The sequence below is a fragment of the Gossypium raimondii genome, chromosome 3 (genome assembly GCF_025698545.1).
Source record: "Gossypium raimondii isolate GPD5lz chromosome 3, ASM2569854v1, whole genome shotgun sequence".
Lineage (NCBI taxonomy): Eukaryota > Viridiplantae > Streptophyta > Magnoliopsida > Malvales > Malvaceae > Gossypium > Gossypium raimondii.
The window spans coordinates 60,401,762-60,423,069 of NC_068567.1; the positions used below are offsets into that span (position 1 = coordinate 60,401,762).

The 21,308-nt window shown below is 30.3% G+C and overlaps 2 protein-coding genes and 1 long non-coding RNA gene across 5 annotated transcripts; 2 read left to right on the top strand and 1 right to left on the bottom strand.

Annotated features, from left to right (window-relative positions):
- The first annotated feature begins 3,807 nt into the window (after window positions 1-3,807).
- On the top strand, window positions 3,808-4,993 carry LOC105795187 (zinc finger protein ZAT10). The gene has a single exon (XM_012624707.2). It carries the CDS (start codon window positions 3,953-3,955, stop codon window positions 4,778-4,780), a length of 828 nt encoding a protein of 275 aa, XP_012480161.1. The 5' UTR covers window positions 3,808-3,952; the 3' UTR covers window positions 4,781-4,993.
- Window positions 4,994-8,589: 3,596 nt separating this feature from the next.
- On the bottom strand, window positions 8,590-9,343 carry LOC105795190 (uncharacterized). Its single transcript, XR_001134215.2, has 2 exons — window positions 9,195-9,343; window positions 8,590-8,863 (listed from the first exon to the last, which is right to left on the bottom strand). It is a non-coding gene; the product is annotated as an uncharacterized LOC105795190 (long non-coding RNA).
- Window positions 9,344-15,912: 6,569 nt separating this feature from the next.
- On the top strand, window positions 15,913-20,016 carry LOC105795182 (BTB/POZ domain-containing protein NPY2). 3 transcript variants are annotated; one of them, XM_052628674.1, is made up of 5 exons: window positions 15,913-16,177; window positions 17,062-17,164; window positions 17,852-17,921; window positions 18,046-19,218; window positions 19,297-20,016. In XM_052628674.1, exons 2-5 carry the CDS (start codon window positions 17,103-17,105, stop codon window positions 19,849-19,851), a joined length of 1,860 nt encoding a protein of 619 aa, XP_052484634.1. In that variant the 5' UTR covers window positions 15,913-16,177; window positions 17,062-17,102; the 3' UTR covers window positions 19,852-20,016. The 3 variants fall into 3 exon arrangements, with proteins under 3 accessions (XP_052484634.1, XP_012480153.1, XP_012480152.1); XM_012624699.2 differs by having other exon boundaries at window positions 17,071-17,164; XM_012624698.2 differs by lacking the exon at window positions 15,913-16,177 and having other exon boundaries at window positions 16,227-17,164.
- Window positions 20,017-21,308: the final 1,292 nt, after the last annotated feature.

Here is a 21,308-nt window from a genome sequence, read left to right on the forward strand (position 1 = left end):
TTCTTGCTTCTTAAAAGGTAATGTGAGCATAGTTATACTTTGCAATATATACTTGTAGACACCCAACTTCATGAGACTTAATTTCAATTAAGCGTGAGCAACATTCGAAAAATTCGAAAAAAAAATTTAATTTTAGGTTATCGGATCGAGTTTCCGGTTTATTTGATTTCGAGTTAAGTTGAGATTTATAATTCGAATAACTTGAATAATTCAAATAATGGATTGGTACAAATACTTTTTTTTCTCATCAATCTCGAACATGAGCAAATTTGTTTTTTCAACAAAAAATTTAGAATAATTTTAAAATTTAAAATATTTATAAAAATTTCATAGTTTAAAAAATTATAAATATAAAGAATATATAAAAAATTAATTTTTTTAAAAATTTGAAATAATAATTTTGATGACTTAAACAAGTAGATTACAAATTCAAGTCTATCATACTAAAATATCTTCTTCTTTTTTGTCTTACTTTGCTTTGAAAGAATTTCAAATATATATTATTTCAAATTTATATGCTCTAATATGGAATTAATTCCATGGCAACAAGATTTTATTTGATATGTTTAAACTTTTAATTTAATTCAAACAATATCACTCGATTTGAATCAACTTAAATTTCATTTCACTCAATTTGATTTGAAAAAAAAAATTCAAATAAAGTTAAGATGATAAAATAGAACTCGTCAGTTCGACTAACTCGAATTTTTTCACTTGATTCGATCGAACATTCACACGTGGATCTAATTCAATATTGTATTAATTCCATTTTGATTCAATTTTAATTATCAAATTTAATAACTCAAAAAATTACTCATTTGTTAGACTTATTAGAACCAATTATGTAAGTAAATAAAATATTGATATAAATAATAATTAAGAATTGGTTTTTGTTCTAGATTCTATTAAAAATATAAATTTATTTTTGGTTAGTTTGAATTTATATAAAAGTGCAATGACTAAATTCTTAAAAATAAAAGTAGATGGAATACATTCTTAAAATGTAGAGGACTAAATTCTTAAAAGAATAAAAGTACAGAACTAAATTTCAAATTTGTGAAGAGTACAAGGACCTATGACATATTTTAACCTTTTAAATATTAAATACTTTTTAAACATCGATAAATTTGAAACAATACCTCAAAGCAAATTAATATCAATACTAGTTTGAATAGAAAATGATACGCTTACGGCCAAAAATTCTACCATGCTTTTGCAAAAGAGAAAAGTATATCGAAAATTTTAATTATAGCATTAGAAATTTTGGATAACCTCTAAGGTGGGATATTATTATAGTGAGATCTTGTTAGATTTTTTAAAATTAACAATTGTGAATAAATGAGGGATTATATTCAAATTATTAAAAAAGTATAAAAATTATAAAATTATATATTTTAATAAATTTATTTTTTAAAATTAATTCATTAGTAACATGGTATACACATGGACTATAACATGATTCATCTATTTTAAGGTGATTTTACAAGCTATGCAAGTTCAAAGATTAAAAAGAAACAAAAATTAAATAAATCATTAAAATATATTTTTTATAAAATTAGAGGACCAAATAAGAATTATTCCATTTTAGTATTAGTATAACGTGATTCTTTTTCTCCGGAACGCACAGTAGAATTTGCCGTCTACCGGCGGTACTTACGACTTTAATTTTCACACTACAAAGCACAAAGTGTGACTAAATTTTAGGTCAGTGATAACATCACCCTGCCAGCCACGTATCTAATCACAGCCAACCACACCATATATAAATGAACACGCTTTACAGCCACTAACATTGCTCAACGTGATAAAAGTAAAAACGTGGCACGTGGTAAAGATAAGAATTTGAAATCCACGGGTCGCACTGGTGGAGACTCCCAACAAAAAGGCGGCTTTTGATGTGGATGGATAATAACAAAAGCTTACTTGTCGGTTATGTCATGACATGTGAAAGTCGTTCAAAAGGGCACCGAAAAGTGCCACGTGCAAGCTTGGATGATGTTCAAAATCGCGTTACGTGCCGTATGTCCAGACGGTTTCGCGTTTGCAAAGCTACAATTTCTACACTCTTTTGCACTTCTATTACTTCACTCTACTTAGCTGCACTCCGTACGGATCTTACGTATATACCCTCAATGCTCTTTTTAATACATATATATTATTAGCAAAATATTTAAATTTTAAAATAAATAAATCTCTTATTTAAAAAATTAACCATTTAATAATTTATATATATGAAATAAATCAATAATTTAATTTTATGCATTCAACAATAATTAAACTTTAATTTTGTGTAATTCTATATATAAAATTTTAATTTGATTCAATTATTATAAATTATTAACATAATTATTGACATAATATTATTTTATATTTATATATTCTATACATAAATAATTATATTTATTCAATATAAAAATAAATTAATATATTTATTTCTTTAAATACATAAGATTAAATTAAAATTAAAATTTTACGTAACTAGAGTTTTACGTACATAATTTTAAAATTTACATCTTAAAAAATATTGGTTTGTTGTACTTTAAAAACATGAAAATTCTGTACTTGTGGAAAATCATTAAAATTCCAGAAAAGGGGTAATAATGGAAGGGGATTTGTGTTAATTGTAGAAAGGAAAAGAGAGAATAAGAGGAAGGGTGTTAGAGTGACACACGTGGCTAAATAATGGATTCCCTTTTAAGGAATTAGCTGTGTGTGTGTCTTTCTAGAACTCAAAAAAGCAAAGCCAGCCAGCCAACCGAACACACATTGAAGTGTGCCAAAAAACCGAAACACAGGAATGTTACGGCAGAACAGACGATACCATTGCCAAGCTGCTGTCTTACAACCAATCATCTTTTCACCAAGTTATGGGCACTCAATCTATTTTTTTAATATTCTTGTTTGGCCTATAAGCCTTCAACGTGGAGCATATTTAGGGAATAAATAAATAAAAGAATAAAGAACTTAAGAAGGAAATGGAGGAGTGTTGTTAATAAAAACTTGTGGCAAAAGTGATTTCTTCAATCAGAAGGCAAACATGATTTGTAGTTGTAAGCAATATATGCCATTATTTTGGATTTTTATTTAATATTTTGTTTATATTTGATGTAATTAAAAAATATATTATTACCGATTGAGTTTAAGCTCGATTGGTATGAGTATTGTTATCAATATAGAATAACGTGAATTCGAGTGCGATGAAACGCATTATCCTCTTATTTAGGAGTTAGGGAGGGAAACAACGTTCTCTTTTCATGGTTCATATTTTGACTTTGTCTCTAAACTTTAAAAGTTTCTAATTGAGTCCTAAAAATAATAGTATCTTATCAATAAAGCCTTTTGTCACTTAAATGCTAGCTCAAAAATAAACTATAAGCATGTGTGTACCTACTGCATTAACAGCTTGGATTCATAGTGTTAAAAAGAAATAGCCCTCCTATATCTTTTAACCGTCATATTCAAGTTGTTGATGTGATATACATACACACGATTACAATTTGATCCACGTATTTTAAATATGTTCCATGACAAATCTTAACTACCGTTTAGCATCTAAACTGACATTTGCATTGATGGAAAGAGTTGAATAATACAACATTGATACTTTAAAAACTTAATTAGAATGATTTGAAATTTAGGGGCCAAATTAAAATATGAAAACAAATTTAGGGACGTTTTTATGAAATTAACCCTAGAAAAATGTGGGTAGAATAGCAGTAGGAAAGTGATAAGAAGAGCTGGCGTAGCAATGGTTTGACTTGGAAGAAGTCATATATAATCTGCCGATAGAGAAGCTCAGTCTCCACACACCTCCTTTCCTTTTAGTTGACGGATTTTTCTTCCTACAATTTCTATATAAACCCCTTTAACTCACACCAATTTTAACTATCACTTAAAAATTTTCTTTTGTTTTCTTGCACTTGATTGATTTGAAGGAAATTTGAAGATAAATATGGCCCTTGAAGCTCTGAAATCTCCAACAATGGCGACTGCCCCTTACAGCAACAAGTACGAAGACATCGACAACAATTACGTCGATACATGGAAGAAAGGCAAGCGTTCAAAGCGACAACGCGACGACGGGTCTTCTTCTTCTCCGCCGCCTCCACCACCGCCGACGAATGAAGAGGAGTACCTTGCTCTTTGTCTCATCATGCTAGCTCGTGGTGGTTCCACCACTGAAAACGCCGTGACAGACGGTGGAAACGATGACCATCGTCTGTCTTCGTCTTCGTCAGCACCGGCACCAGCGGCTTTGAAGTTGTCTTACAAGTGCAGTGTTTGTAACAAGGCTTTCCCTTCTTACCAAGCTCTAGGTGGACATAAAGCCAGCCACCGTAAATCCTCCACCGATGCTAAACCCGATAATCAGTCCATCACCACCAGCAGTACCACCGCCAGCGGGGAAACCGGCGGTAACGGTAAAGCCCATAAGTGTTCGATCTGCCATAAGTCTTTCCCTACAGGCCAAGCTTTGGGAGGTCACAAACGCTGTCACTACGAAGGAGGAAACACCACCACCACCACCACCACCAACAACAACAACAACAACAACAAGAGCAGTAGCGTCAGCTTGAGTGGGGTGACGGTGTCGGACGGTGGCGCGTTGAGCCAAACCCGTTGTGTCGACTTTGACTTTGACCTAAACTTGCCCGCTTTGTGCGAGTTGGAAATCAAAGATGGAAGCAGATTTAGTCAAATCTATACAGAGCAAGAGGTTGAAAGTCCATTGCCGACCAAGAAACCGCGTTTTATGACAGCTTCTTTATCACAACATTAATTTCATTAGTGTTTATAGGAATTTAACATAGAGTGAATTCATTTATTTTTGGGATTTATGTTTTTCTTTTTCCATTGATTTTTGGGATTTCTATTAATTTGATCTTCTTTAGAGTGAATTCATTCATTATTTGTGACCTCTACTGTTGTATATTCCATTGATTCATTTGTTGAAGAAATGCTTAATATATATAAGTTTTCTTTTAATATTTAATTTGGTATCTTATTTTTTTTATTTTAGTGTTTAAATTTAATTTCGATATTTAATTTAATTTTTAAATTAAATAAAATTAGGTGATTCGATGAATATTTGACGTATATATTTTTATCTATTAAATTAAAAAATTCAAGTATTAAAATAACAGTGAAATAAAATTAAAATATTATATAAATTAAATTTGTTAATTAGATTGTTTGATGAATATAGATTTTAAATTATAAAAATATATCCTTAATTTTAAATATTTTATTTTTCTAAACAAAATTAATTTTAAATATTTTATTTTTCTAAACAATAATTAAATTTTAAATGTAAAGTTTAGCGGGATTATATAACATTAAAATAAATAAAATAAAATAGTATTAATTGAAAATATTTTTCAGTGAGTAATAAATTAACTCTTATACTTATTATTTTATTTAAAATTACCAAAACACATAAAAAAAAATTAATTAATTTTCTATTGATTTAAATTTTTTCAATCTCCTACAAAACAGCCCTTAGTTGGAATGGGGGTGGAGAGAGCTAAGCTAAGAACAAGGCAAAAGTGAATGCCGCGTGAAACAGCGAAGAGACAGCAGGCAAGGGACAAGGAGTCGCGGAGGTGGTGGTGGTTTTATGTTTTACAGACAGGGAAAACCAGGCAGCCGGCCCATGTTAGGGGATCTAATGAGATGGTTAACAGTTGAAACCGCCTAGATATCCATCATCTCCATGTGGGTTTCCATTACATGCTTTTCAATGCACGTGGCTGGCAATGTCACCGTCAATGGATCATAATGATCATCATGACCTTGTATATATAATACCTCTTCTAATGAGATTTAAGCGGTAAAAATTATATTAAAGTTAGATTATATTTTGTTGTTTTTTATTAAAATAATGGATAATTTAATTACAATTAATAACTAAAAAGTAAATTAAATTTTTCTTAAAATTTTATTAATTTATATTATTAATAATTGATGTAGTTAACGGAATAATCGAATAATGACATGTGATGTGTCATGTGTATCTGCTTAACTTTGAATAGTAAAATACATGAAAATTTAAGAGAAATACCAATTTGATATTTGATCTAACTTATAGAGGATAAATTGCTCATTTTAATAAAGGAAAAAATGTAATCCAAATCTTAATGTAGGGATTTCTTTAATACTTTTACCAAATTTAAGCCAAGTGATATTTTGCCACTCCACCAAAATGATACTAGTTTTTCTATGAATAATTTAAATAATTAATTATAATGGTTTCTTGTTTAATCAAGTTAATGAAAAGAAGATTATCCATGGTCTGATAAGTTGACTTTTCTACAATGGATAAAAAAATGGTAAAAGTACAATAGAGGTCCCCTGTCTCAAGAATCAGATTGTATTTTGCCCCTTCTAGTAAAAATGGGTAAATTAGTCCTTGCACTTTAGATCAAAGAGTAAATTGATCATTCCTGTTAAAAATTTAATCCATTTATATTGTTAAAACTAATATGGTTAATAGAATAACTAGACAATGACATGTGACATGCCATATATACCTTATGCTGACATATAGGGACCAAATTCTAACAATGAAAATAGATAGAATTTTTAATAGAATGATCAATTTTCTCTTTAATCTAACATATATGAACTAATTTGCTCATTTTTGAGTAAAATGACAAAATCTCACTCCTAATAGAAGAGCCTCCATGACACTTTTACCTTAAAAGATCATAAATACGAGTTTTAAATCACCAAAATATTCATCTAATCTTAATTATAGTATAAACAAAAATTCTTATTATTTGTGAAATTTCTAAACTTTCCTCACTAAGGACAATCAATCACGGCTTTTATGTTTTTCGTCAATTTTACATAATTTGATTGGTATAATAACAAATTTAGCTCTAATAATTTACACATCCTATCAACTTGCTCATGATTTAACAAATTTAGCCAACAATATGTTTGTAAATGTGTAAATGTTGAGGCTAAATTTGTTGAATTTTTTAGAATCAAGACCAAATTAATAAAATATATAAACATCAAAAGCTAAATTTATTATTATACCAACCAAAATTATGCACAACTGAAGAAAAACATTAACATCATGATGAATTGTCCTTAGTTGCTTGCTTCCAAAATTGACAGAGATTAAATTACTTCAATGCTTTTTAAAAGGACTGATTTGCTTAATTTTGAAACGGAGAAGGACTAGGGAGATCTTTTACCAATTATCTATATAATAACTATTACTAATACAATCTTAAGTCCCATTAATTTCACCTTTTTATTAAAATGTTTTTTTATTACAAAATAAAAATTATCAACTCAAATAATTCAAAATTTTTGAGTTAACAATCTAACTCTGGACGGGGTTTGTCTGTCCTAATTGTCTACGTAAATTAAGAACCAGTGTGACGCCTATCCTTAACTCTCTTTACTCAAAGGTCTTTGTATGCTTGTACGAATTCAATCCCACATCGAATGTGCGTGGCATATTATGATCAGTGCCAGCGCCATATATACTAATCCCATGGGATGCTATAATTAGTCTAAATAGTTTCCTTGTGGGGTAACTTTACAGATAAGGAGGAGGCAGTAACACCTGGAAGCCTGCGACATTTTTGATAGAGAGGGTTCGCTTTCTTGCGAAGAGATAGCCGTGAAGTCCGAACTACTTTTAGCGGCATAAACTTATTAATATTTATAATATTTATAATTTTTAAAAGATTAAATTAAAATTTTATTATTTTTAGAAAATTTTAAATAATTTTTTTCTAGTCTATAGGATGCGGCTGCCACCCTTGTCTACGCCCTGCCAAGAGTCTTTGCCTTTTGCGCTTTTTAAATTCATAATTTTATTCATTTTTGGGTATTTTTCGAATTTTATAAGTGCACTTTGGTCTTTGAATTTGTCATCTAATTCTATTTTAGTATCTAAATTTGATAGGATCAAGAGTTAATGGTGCGACCAATGTTATTGAAATAAAATCGGATTAAATAATTTGAGAGTTGATCTATATAACGGTTCCAACAAATAGGTTGAATTGATTGACTCAAAAGTTGCTTGAAGTTGACAAAAGAAAAGGAACAAAATCGATAGTTGAACATGTTGGATCGATGTAATATTCTTTTCCTTAATTTTTTGTAGATCTTTATGAATTTTTAACTATTGTTAATATGACGATCGAATCATCAAATTGGTTGAATCAGGAACTAATGGACTAACTTGTTCAACCATTAATCTGGTTTTGATTGTAAACTTATATAACTTTATTAATTTCAAGTGATCATGTGCCACAATCTCATAGTGCCACATCATCAAATTTTTATATTTCTTAAGTTTAAAGACCAAAATGGACTTTAGTTGTTAAACTCAAGTGTCAAAGTGGAAATAAATACAGGTGCCAGAGTGAACCTAATTGCCAAGTTCAACAATCAAATATTATATTACCCCTTTCCAATTTGGTCATTCTTAGTTTTTATATTTTTCAAAATTTGAAATTTAAGTTTTGACGCTAATGATAGTCGTTAAATTCATTAACCTTTTTTTTTGGTAGTGTGTGAAAATAGTTGGCTAAGTGCAGGTAATAATATGTTTGCTGCATAAGATTTTAAAAATAATATAACTTGATTAATTTAATTGTAATACCCAATTATTGCCCGGGGCCCAAAATCTTAAAGCCCAATGACCCAATACACCAAACTAAAAACCAACAGCCCAAATACATTTGGCCCAATTGGCCCAAAATTAGCCATAGCCCACAACGTGTTTTAGCAGCAATGGAAGCAGAAACCGCAGATCCTCGCACGTTCTCCATCTGCAGCAACGACCCCATCACCCCACGTCGCAATCACCCACGTTCAGTGATCCCTCGCGTTCTACCTGCAACAAAACCACAAACAACAGCAAATAAAAAGGAGGGCTAGAAAAGTAACAGGGGGTTACGAAAATTAGGAGAAAAAAGAAGAAATAGAGAATAGGGGGTTTACATTTTTGTATCAGAAAATTATTGAGAGAGTTGATAAAAAACAAGAAATTGAAGCAAAAATATTGTATACAGAGATATTTGAAAGAAGAAAAAGAATAAAAAAGCAATTTTGAAGGTAATCAGGGGTTCCATTTTTTTTCTTCTTTTTTACTGTCTTGTTTTCTTTATTTTCTTTCTTGTTCTTTAAAACAAAAAGAAACAAAGAAGAAGGGGAACAGCTCTTACCGGTGGCAGCGCGCCATCGAGGCGCCGTCGTCGTTGTGGCCGATTGGAAGTGGAGTTGAAACAGCAGAGAAGAAGATGAATGTGGCTGTTGAAGTTGCAGATGGAATAAGGATTTTAATTAAGATTTGAAATGGGTTTTAAGCATTGATGGGTTATTTACGTTTTTAATCCTTTCATGTTTTTCATTATTTCAAAACCATTGTTTTTATTGTTTACAAATTTTTCCATGACATATTAAATCTGTTCTTTTTTAATCCCATGCTGCACAACATTTTGGAAGGGTGGGATTAATTTCCCTTTTTGCCGTCCATGTTGCACGCATTTTGCAAATTCATCCTCTGCTTTAATTTGATTTTGTGTTTTTAATTTTGTTTTGATTCAAATTTAATCCATTGTATTTGCTTTTACAAATTAGATTATATATTAGTCTGTTAATATTGTTATTGTTATTAAGCTGCTGTTATTTTTGTTATTATATTATATAATACTATTATTTTATTATTATTATTATTATACACATACACGCGCATATGTATCTTATTATATATATATATATATATACATTTTAAATGTTTTAAATTCATATCCATATCTTATATATTTTATTATTGTTTTATTTTTCTTAGTTTTATATATATATATATATACGTACATATATTTCTGTTTTATAATATTTATATAGTTTTTATATATTTTATAATCTGAATATATATACTTTTTTTATAATATATATATACATTCACTATTCCAAAATTATAATAAATATATTTTCTGCATTCTTCTTTTATATACCTATATATCCATATTTTTATAATCTACTAATATATTATATCTATACATTTTATGTTTATTATTTCTAAAATGTATATATATTTTATTATTAATTCATTTTCATGATTTTTGAATATATATATATATATATATGCATTAGCATTTTATCATGTCTCCAAAGAAAATATATTTTGGTTTCGTCAAAGCATTAAAATCGTTTTTAAATTTTCAAAATATTTGGCATTCATGGTTCTCGAGAAAGATCGTGTCCTAACTTACTGGATTGTGATCATTTTTCGATGAATTTAGAAAGCCAAGTATTTATTTTGTAATAAATTCACAAAGATTTCAAATAAAAGCTTATTCTCGGGAATCCAAGAATGTCGGGTCCTAACTTACTGGTCATGACATTTTATCAACTCGAAATAAGAATTTCTAAAACCAAAGATGAACTTGATTTTGAAGATTTAAAAATATTGTGCCCTAACTCACTCGGTGTGATGTTTTATTTCTTTGAAATAAGAATGTTTATCATTTTAATTCATTCACGAGTTAAGTTTTTTTTATTTAAACTCTTTTCAAATTTTCGACATCAAGACATAAAATAATCAAATTTGGTACCGATTTTTGGGCGTTACGAGGGTGCTAACCCTTCCTCGTGCGTAACTGACTCCCGAACCTGTTTTCTCAAATTTCGCAGACCAAAATCGTTTTTAAGGTGAGCCGATCACACTTCAATCAAGGATCGGTGGCGACTCCAATTTTTATTTTTAAAGTCGATAACTTATTTTTGTTTTCAAAAAAATGGTTTCGACATTAATAATTATCGTTTTGTCATGATTGGAATTTTAAAATTCAAAAGCATAAGAATTATAAATGATCAAATTAAAAACACAAGACCTAAATTCACAGTTAATGCATAGTATAAGGATTGATGGCAACTTTTATATTATAAGATCAAGTAGTTTAATCTTTCAATAATTATTTGATACATAAATAGTCGAAAAATAAATAAATCTATATATTGATAGGATTATTATAATTCTCATAATTGTAGGATATGAAAGTGTCAAGTGTTTTATTTATTTATTTTTTAAACTTTTAAATTTACTAAAAAATGGCCATCATTGTAAGACTACTTATGAAATTTTTAATTTTCATTAATCATGCATCAAATAATTATTGATGTGGATAAAGGATAAGGGTAGGGTTATTTAGAGATCGAACTCAAATTGTTATCAATTAAATTTTCAATATAAACAGATAAAGATATGGATTTTGGGAAAACGATAATACAAGTGGTTAAATTATAGTTTCAAACCCTTTACTTTGCTTAAATATGAGATTTATTTTTGTAAATTAATTTGATATAATTTATTCTTTGCATTTTACAATGTAATTAACTAGTTCAAATAGTTAATAATATTTATTTGAGGCTATTAATGATATTACAAAAACAAATAGGCTAAATTAAAATATATAAACTATATCTAAATTTTGAATAAAGGAGAAGAATCAAAACCGATATAATATGATGAATACATAAATAAAATGTGATAAAAAGTTCGAGTTAATTACATCAAATTCCTCAAACTTTGATCATCATTTTAAATTGACGTTTCAAACTTTAAAAGGTTTTAATTACATCCTCAAATTATTGATTATCATATCAATCAGATCTTTCAATTATTAAAACCGTTAAATAATATGTCAAATTTTATGTGCCGTAATTTAAAATAATTTTATTAAAGAAAAGTAAAATGAGATCGTATAACTTTTAGAAGTAAAATTGAAAAAAATAATGAGCAATAAAGTTTTTGTAAAAGTTTCGAAAACCTTAAAACTATGATTTTTATGAAATCTATTTTTACAATATTTTTTGAAAGATTATACCATACACCGCCCTGTAGGGTTTTCTGAACCTCACAAGCGGGTTTAAGACGTGACAAGTGTCTTATAGGGTGTAGTAAAAAATAAAAAATAAAAAATATAAATATAAATAAATATAATACTTGTCATACCCTTAGCCCACTTATGGAGTCTAGAAAATTCCATAGGTGATGTATCAAATAATTACTCTTGATATATATTTTTCTTTAACTTTTCGTTTTAAATTATATCACATACGATTTGACATATCATTTAACAGCTAAACTAATTATTTTAGTAACGAAATAACCTTATTAATACAATCTCGATAATTTTAAGGTTGTAATTAAAATATTTTAAAGTTTAAGGACTAATTTAGAATGAAGATTATATAATGCCTTTGGGCCAAAAACTTGGAAAGACTAGAGGAAGTACAAAACAGAACTGTAAATTGGGCTAAAACGAAGGGTTTGGTTAATGGGTTTTCGGCTCTGCATGGCTTTTAGTTAAGAATGTTAGAAGCCCTATTCATCTTTATTTATTCATGATTAAATGGGGAAATTGTTAAGTTCAAATATTAAAGCCGATAAAAGAAATAAAGTATTAAAATTTAATTAGTTGCTAAATTTAAGGCCAAAAAATTACATTAATCTAAAATTAAATAATATTTAATTTTGAGTAAAAATTACACAAGATTATGATTCACTCAAGATGTGGGTGAATATTTTATGTAACAAAATTTAAATAATTTAATTTACAAGATTTTTTAAATGATTATTTGAGTTATTAAAAATCAAAATGTTTTGAGTTCAAATTAGAGGTGTTCATGGGTCGGGCAAGATCTAAACATGATATTAATATGCTTTATGCTTGCCCAAGCCCAGCTTTGCTCAAAATCTGGAACTAAAATTTTACCCAAACTCGCCTATATTTGCAAAAGACTAACTCAAGCCAATTTTAGGCCCGTTCATATTATTTTTAATTATTTTTATATTATATTATTTTAATAGTTAATTATTTTATACAATTTTTATTTATTGAAATTTTTTATATAGTCATCTTAACATTATTTTAATGTTTACAGTAGAGTAGTATTATATATTTAGTATATGTTTATTTTTTAAATGTGTCCTAATTTACATAATATATAAAAATAACATAATATAAAGCATTATAAACTTAAACTATCAAGCTTGAACTCAACCCATATTTTAAATGGGCCTAATTTTTTTACCCAAGCCCATTTTTCAGAACTAATATTTTTTCCAAACTCTCCTAAATTTCAGGTGGACCTTCGGGCCTGGGCGAGTAGCCCAACCCATGAATAAGTCTAGTTCAAATGATTTTATACGATAAATATTTTTTTAATAAATTCTCCATTAAATTGGAATCAAATTAAACGGTGACACTAACTCAATAAAAAACATTAAATATTATTTTTAACTTAGTTGCACGTATTCATATACAAAATTTTGAAAGAAAAAAACCCATAAAAACCCAAATTTAAAATTTTAAAATTGGCATCTTTTTATATAAAAATCATGAAATTTTTTATTTTTAATTAAAATTTGAAAATATTTATTTGAACTCAACATGAAATTCGTAAAGTATGATACATGCAATGTGCTCAAAATTAGGCATGTAGATGTAGGAAGCATCCTTTTGTAGTTATGAGCATCTTTTTCTATGTTCATAAATCAAAATTCTTCCACACATTTTTCTCATGGAAGTCTTCCAACTACACACCTTTTTATTATCAATAGCTCGTATCAAAAAAATCTGATTCTTATAAATAAATTTATGGCATGAGATAATAAATTATCAGTTAATCATCGAAACCTCACAGTAATAACTAATGACAAACAAATGATTAAATCAATAAAAAAGTTGAAGAGTACAATTCTATCAGGTCAAAGAAGTTGAAGAGTACAGTTAGGCAGGATGACGGACTTGCTACAACAAGAAGCTTAATGAGTGATCAAAATGATAGATAGATCATTGGGTTTGGCAGATGCTTTGGGGTATATTGGATGGGTTAAAGCTTATCCCAAATAGAAGACTCGAAAGTGTCTTAATTCAAACAGATAGTCTTGAGGCTACTACTGCTATTCAGGAAGGTGTCTTTAGAATTTTGAACACAACTATAATAAGAAGAATTCATCAGACCCTGACAAAGGTAAAGCAGCGAAAGATTCAACATATTCTCTGAAAAAAAAAACACAGTTGCAAATAATTTAGTCAATATAATTCGCGGTAGAAGACTAGGTTTAGATTGTTTGAAGATACTCCTTTGAGGGTCTAACTTTTTAAGTCTATATTTTTTAAATTTTCACAAAAAAAAAAGGGGTATATCTCAACCAACAAACATGTTTAGAAGAGGTATGATCACTAGAGCCACTATTATTATTTTGCTAAACTATTCTCCCAATCTATCATCACCTTCCTCCCTACCAACTTATCGGGATGAAGTCAGAAACTTTTGTTTAGAAGTCAAAATAAAATTCAAAGTTCTTGGGAAGCGCAAAGCATGAATATTCTATTAAAAAAATCAAATTGAATTATAAAAATTTTAGAAGGACTAAAAGGGCAATTAGCCCATTGAAAAACTTCAACACTTGTATAGCTCTTTTGCCTTCATCAACCCAAACTACCTCTAATAATTATATTATTAAATTCCTATTTATATTTTGTGTTTTTTGTTTGAAGTTATATATAATTTATGCTTGACACATATGAAAATAATTTTTAAATATATAATTTTTTATTGAAAGAATCGAAATTTAAACAAATTGCAGGCTATTAGCAGACCTCAAACTTGACCTAATATGCTATAATTGAACTTTGTCTGTTTTAATTCATTTTCACTTGTACCAGCATTAAATATTCTTTTGAAACTCTATTTTCTATGGAAGCATGAAAGAATTTATCCGAAATTGGTTAAATTAAATTTTATAACATTTTATTAATTTATTTAATTTGAATTAGACGAATAAATAATAATAATTTTGTTAATTCAATACTAATTTAATTCTAAAAACAATAAAATAATGTTTATAAACCCAGATTTGTTTTTAAAATAGACAATCTGTCCATAAAATTCACTACTTGTAATTGAAAAATACCATGTATTATGTTTACACAAATTTTTTTGAATTAAAATTGATACAAATTTTTTTATTGATTTCACAATTAAATCCTAGAGATAGCTTATATTTTACACACATTCTTGATTATAATGCTTTTAATCCTTGAAGCTATCTTTAGTAATTGGGCTTCACAATTATTTCTCATGCACTCAGATTTTGACATTCCATCAAAAAAACCAACTTTTTTTTCCCTTCTTCACCCCACTCTTTTAGTCATGATTTCTCAACAGTGAAAGGGACCATATATCTTTTCTTCATTTTTTTTGGGATTAAAATCATGAACTTGTAATAAAATTTATAGGTAAAATGACCTCTTTGATACCTCTCGATATTGATATTAAGGAAATTTATCTTTTTCAAAAGAAAAGTAGAGCAGTTTAGCTATTGTCAATTTTGAGAGTGAGCAACTAATGATAATTAATCATGTTTTTTTCGTCAATTGTATATAATTTTGATTGGTGCAATAGTAAATTTATCCATCAATGTTTATATATTCCGTGTAAAGACTACGAGCTAAATTTATTAAATAAAGACCAAATTGGCAGAATGTGAAAACTGTAATGACTAAATTTATTTTTATACCAATAAAAATATGTACAATTGTTTCAATTTTTTTGTGAGAGACCAATTTACTAAATATCAGAATTAAGAGGGACCAAGAGGTTTTTTTACCAAATGTATTCAGTTCATAGGGTAATAGGAGAGAGAGAGAGAGAGAACAATATAGGTTAATTAGGACGCAAGTAAAGAGTAAAAGAGAAGCCCCATTTATAAGCTGAGAGTGTCAGCTTTGGCGTACATAACTGAGCTTAGAGATGTTGACTGTGTTAATACCACGACCCCAAAAACTAAACCAAACTAAATCTACGTTCTTTCACCATTATTAATAAACCAAAAATTTACACAAAACAACAACAAAGCTAAAATATTTGGGTTTGTGTTGAATAGCAACCAGCTTGGCTTTTTTTGACCAAAAACTTCAAAAAAGATAGTACTTTGATAGGTACTAAAACCTGATGAGTACAAAAAACTGGTGGGTTTAATGTAAATTTCCTTACTTTCTTGGGCTTTGGTACTTTTTTTTTGTTCAAATTGACCAAAATGCTCCTCTGCATGGTTCCTGTGTGACGAAATAATTACTGTTCAAACGTTCTATTACACTTGTTGCAATGGTGGTGGCGTAAAAAAATTATCTTGGTAAGCTCTGTTTTTTTCATTTAAGTCTTTATGTTCTTAAAATGGGATTTCTTGTTTTGCTACAATGGTGAAGGTGCTATATATATATACATATATTCTTTATGGGATTTGCGAATTTGATACAAGGGTCTTGGATATTGTTGGGGTTTACACGGAGAGTGGCTTTTGGGGGATTGCTTTTCACTCTTCTTGGATTCCAAGTTTAATTATATGATTTATGAACATTTTCCCATTTTCCCATTTTCTCATTCATGTGGTGGGGTTTTGGGATTTTTTTTAAATATATTAAAAATCTGATCTTTTGAATCTTAACAACTTGTTATTTTTATAACTTAGATCTCTGTGTGATATACTCTGGTGGATTCCTCAGATTGATATTGTTATTTGGTAGTTGATGTTTTGATTCTTCATGTTTGTTTATTTTGATCTCTTTTTTTTTTCATTTATTCCCATACTTTAAAAAATAATAAAAATAGATGCTTGCTGTCTACCGTTTTGGTGGTTTCTTCTTCTGATACCAAGATGCTGCTTTTAAAACTATATATTGATTACTATATGCCATGTTTGGAGCTTGAAACTCTGGTTTTTGGGAATTATTTAGTACAAAAGGGTCTGTCATCTATGTTCCCCTGAGTTGACTGAGTTAGCCCGGACTCAGTGGACTTTGCCATCAACAAAGGAAACAAATGTTTCCATGGCTCTCTTTCAACTTTTTTCATAATTTATTACTCAAAAATCCCATCTTGCCATTGAAAAAGCTGGTTGAATTTAGAAGCTGGGTCCCCATTCCCCACACTTGGTGTTATATTCTTTACCGCTTTTGGCAATGTTTTTATTGGGTTATGTGAGTTGCTGTGATTGTTTGGTGATTGGTTTTGAGTAAGATTTCACAGGGAAGGAAAGGGATCCTGTTTGCTTTGACAATATGAAGTTTATGAAGCTTGGATCAAAACCGGATACCTTTCGAAGTGATGGGAATAACGTGAGGTGAGATCTCTTGGTACCCTTTATTTGAAATCTAACGTATTGTCACCCTATATGTTGTTTGATGTATTCAATCTTCCATAAGATCATTGCTTTCTTGTTCATTTCGACTTGCATAGTCCTATTAGGAATCCTTTTGGAATGATGTCAAATATCGGTCTTTGGCTTATGTTTTGATGTGATTTGCAGCTTTTTGTAGTCTATTCATTTGTTATTTTTCCTCACAAAAATGACTAATTTGCTGCTGCTTAGGATTTTCCGAGAAAAAATCGACAGCCCTTTTTTGAGTATCTTCTGATCCAAGTGACGGATCATCTAAATCTGACTAAACCTTATGTGGTTTTCACTTTTTATCTTTCTTCTATGGTTCCTCATGTATGCATTATGCTTTCTGCAACTTTGATTGTGCATAGCCTATGCATCGTTTATTAGTTAAATAAATCCGGTAATCGTCAAGTTATAGCCTATGCATAGAGTTCTGTATCATACTGGTCGTGTATTGCGTAGAGCAATTCAAAGAGTTTTCGCTTTCCTATTGTAATAGGTTTAAAACCAAAGGTAGATGTTGTTCGAATTGAATATAAACTCTTACTACAAGCTCTATGGTTAACTTTTTTAATCTAGCCTTTGTCCAACCCGTGTGAGTGTTGAAAAATTCTGATGGTTTTACGCTTACGTGCTCCTGTTCAGGTATGTAGCAAGTGAGCTAGCAACTGACATTGCAGTCACTGTTGGGGATGTTAAGTTTTATCTGCACAAGGTATGCATTCATTTCATATTTGGTTTAGACCTGTTCAATTGAGCAAGCATGACTCCGTTCTGCTTGTTTATAGTCTTAAAAGTTCATTTGGGATTTTGGGATTAATGGAAGAACATATATGCAGTTTCCCCTTCTATCAAAAAGTGCCTGCTTACAGAAGCTGGTTGCAAGTGGTAACGAACAAAATTGCGATGAAGTTCAGATTTCTGACATTCCTGGTGGCTCGGTTGTGTTTGAGATATGTGCCAAATTTTGTTATGGCATGACCGTCAACCTTAATGCTTACAATGTCTTTGCCACTCGATGTGCAGCTGAGTATTTAGGAATGTATGAGACCATTGAAAAAGGGAACTTAATTTATAAGATCGATATCTTTCTCAACTCCAGCATTGTCCACAGCTGGAAGGATTCGATCATTGTTCTTCAGACTACAAAATCTTTGTCACCGTTATCCGATGAATTGAAGGTGGCCGGTCTATGCGTCGATGCTATAGCTACCAATGCTTGTATTGATGATTCCAAGGTTGATTGGTCCTACACTTATAACCGGAAGAAGCTCCCAGAGGAAAACGGGAATGATCCGAACTTTAATGGTGTCAAAAGTCGACCAGTGCCAAAGGACTGGTGGGTTGAGGATCTGTGTGAACTTGAAATCGATCTATATAAGCGTGTTATAATGAGTATTAAAACCAAAGGAATACAATCCCATGAAGTTATCGGAGATGCTTTGAAAGCTTATTCTTATCGAAGGTTGCCGGGTTTCAGTAAGGGTGTAATCCATTCTCGTGATGTTGGAAAGTATCGATCAACGGTTGACACTATCGTCTGGTTGTTGCCTGCAGAGAAAGGAAGTGTATCTTGCAGTTTCTTGTTTAAGTTGTTGAAAGCAGCTATCATAGTTGACTCAGGAGAAATGGCTCGGGAACAGCTGGTGAGACAAATAGGACAACAACTTGAGGAGGCTTCCCTGAATGATCTTTTGATAAGAGCAGCAGAAAGGGAAGACGTAATGTATGATGTCGATATGGTAAAGAAAATAGTGAACAAGTTTCTGATGCAAGATCGGAATGCTGAATATGAATCGGAAGAAAACGAGGTTCAGGAAATACAAGGATCCGGAATCTTAACAGATGCTTCCAAGCTGATTGTGGCAAAGTTGATAGATGCATACCTTGCTGAAATCGCAAAGGATCCGAACTTACCCTTGTCAAAGTTTGTAGACCTTGCTGAAACAGTGTCTTGCATCTCTCGGCCTACTCATAACGGGCTTTACCGAGCCATTGACATGTATCTTAAGGTGAGAATCTTGCCAAAACCTGTATTTTTCCACGCATAGCAAATCCGCATTTACATGAATTGTGCTGTTTCGATGCAGGAGCACCCATGGATAAGCAAGAGCGAGCAGAAAAGGATATGCAAGTTAATGGACTGCAAGAAACTATCAGCCGATGCATGTATGCATGCTGTTCAAAATGAGAGGCTCCCATTGCGTGTGGTCATTCAGGTTCTCTTTTTCGAGCAACTCCGGGGGGCTGCTGCCACTTCATCCGGAACTAGCACTCCTGACTTACCCAAATCCCTGAAAAACCCAAATGGCGGATCTCACGGGAGCTCAAGATCAGCACCAACTAATCCGGAGGAAGATTGGGATTCAGTGTCTGCAACCGAGGAGCTGAAGGCTCTGAAACCCGAACTGGCTGCCTTAAGGTTGAGAAACCGCGGAGATAATAGAAACAACGTTGACAACGCGGCCGCCATTAGTAAAATGAAAGGTTTAATGAAGTCAAAGAGGATATTTACAAAGATATGGTCAAGCAAAGCAGCCATAGGTGAGAACAGTGGTTCAGATTCATCAGAGAGTCTTGGTTCTGCAAATCCTGAAGAAGCTAAATCAACACCATCTAGAAATAGGAGGCATTCAGTTTCTTAGTAGAAAATGTGGGAAAATACATTAACTTTTTGGTGGGGTTTTTTAATGTTTTTACCTCTCCTAATGACAATGGTAAATTCAAGACTAGTTTTATGTTAACTCAGTAAAATGAAGCATACTATATACATATAATATTTTATATATATATAGGTTTGTTTGTCTGGTCATCGATGAATGCAAGATGCCACTGCCATGTCCATCATGCAACACTTTTAGTATCTGTTTCATTTTTTTCAGTCACTCTTGAGTCCAAGATGGGCTGAAAATGATCAAGTGCATGTAAGTAGAATATAGTTACTATAGATATCCTTATACCTCCAAATGAGTTTACTTAGACTCTATATTAGGGGTGTTTCGAGGTCTTAAGTTGCATAAGGTGGGTTTGAATGGGCGATGTACTTATCTGCAATAAGTGTAAAAACAACAGTGGCAGTGTGATTAGATACGGTAGCGTGAGACGCATCGTACCACACCTCACTGCTCATCCAGACCCACCTTAAAATGGATTGAACTCGTCAATCAAATCGAAAATTAATTTACATATCGGTCCAAACAAAACAACAAAGGAGTTAAAATAGTTTCAGAGCGAATTGCTGTTGGAACTGCATTTTTTAAATGTTTTTAACCTAAATTAATGGTCCAAATTGAAAAAAAAAACACAATTGGCCCAACCCAAATACTTAAACCAGCTGGCCCAACTACTTAAATACCTTAAAAAGTATTTAATAAATGAGAAAAATAAGAGAATTTTTTTTTGAATCGATTAAATTATCGGCTTGTCTTATTTAATTGAATAAATTATTAAAATAAATTAAAAATTAAAAATAAAGAAAATCTATTTAACAAATAGTTCAACCTATTTTATTGGTCGATTCAACCCTTATTTCGGACATTCTCAATCCAATAGGCTATTCTTATTCTAAAAACAGTGGAAAAGAAAATAAAAACTAACCTAAATATATAGGCCCGATCATGAATCGGGCTTGAAAACTCGCTTGAAATGTGAGAGGATTTGGGTAAAAATATAGGCCCAAAAAATGGGCTTGGGCAGAAAAAGAGGTTTGTTTTCTAAACGGGCCAGACCTCAAGTAAGCTTTTTTGCCCAAATTTGCAAAAAAAATCTGCTGCTTTTTTCTGTTATTTTCACTATTTTTGCTACTGTTTTGGTGTCGTTTCACTATTATGTTGCTACTATTTTATTGTTATTGTTTGGATATTGTATAACTCTTATTTTATTATTAATTTTACTACTATTTTAGAAGTATTTGCTCTCTAAGCTGCACCTATTTTAGTGTTATTTAAGTATAAATAATTTTTTTAATTTATTTTCAATTTTAGTGTATTTGATGTATTATATTTTATAAATTTATTTTTATATAAAAATAATAATATAAAAAAAATTTAATACGGAGAGCTGAACTTAGCTTGGATTTTAACATTTTTATTTGGGCCGAACT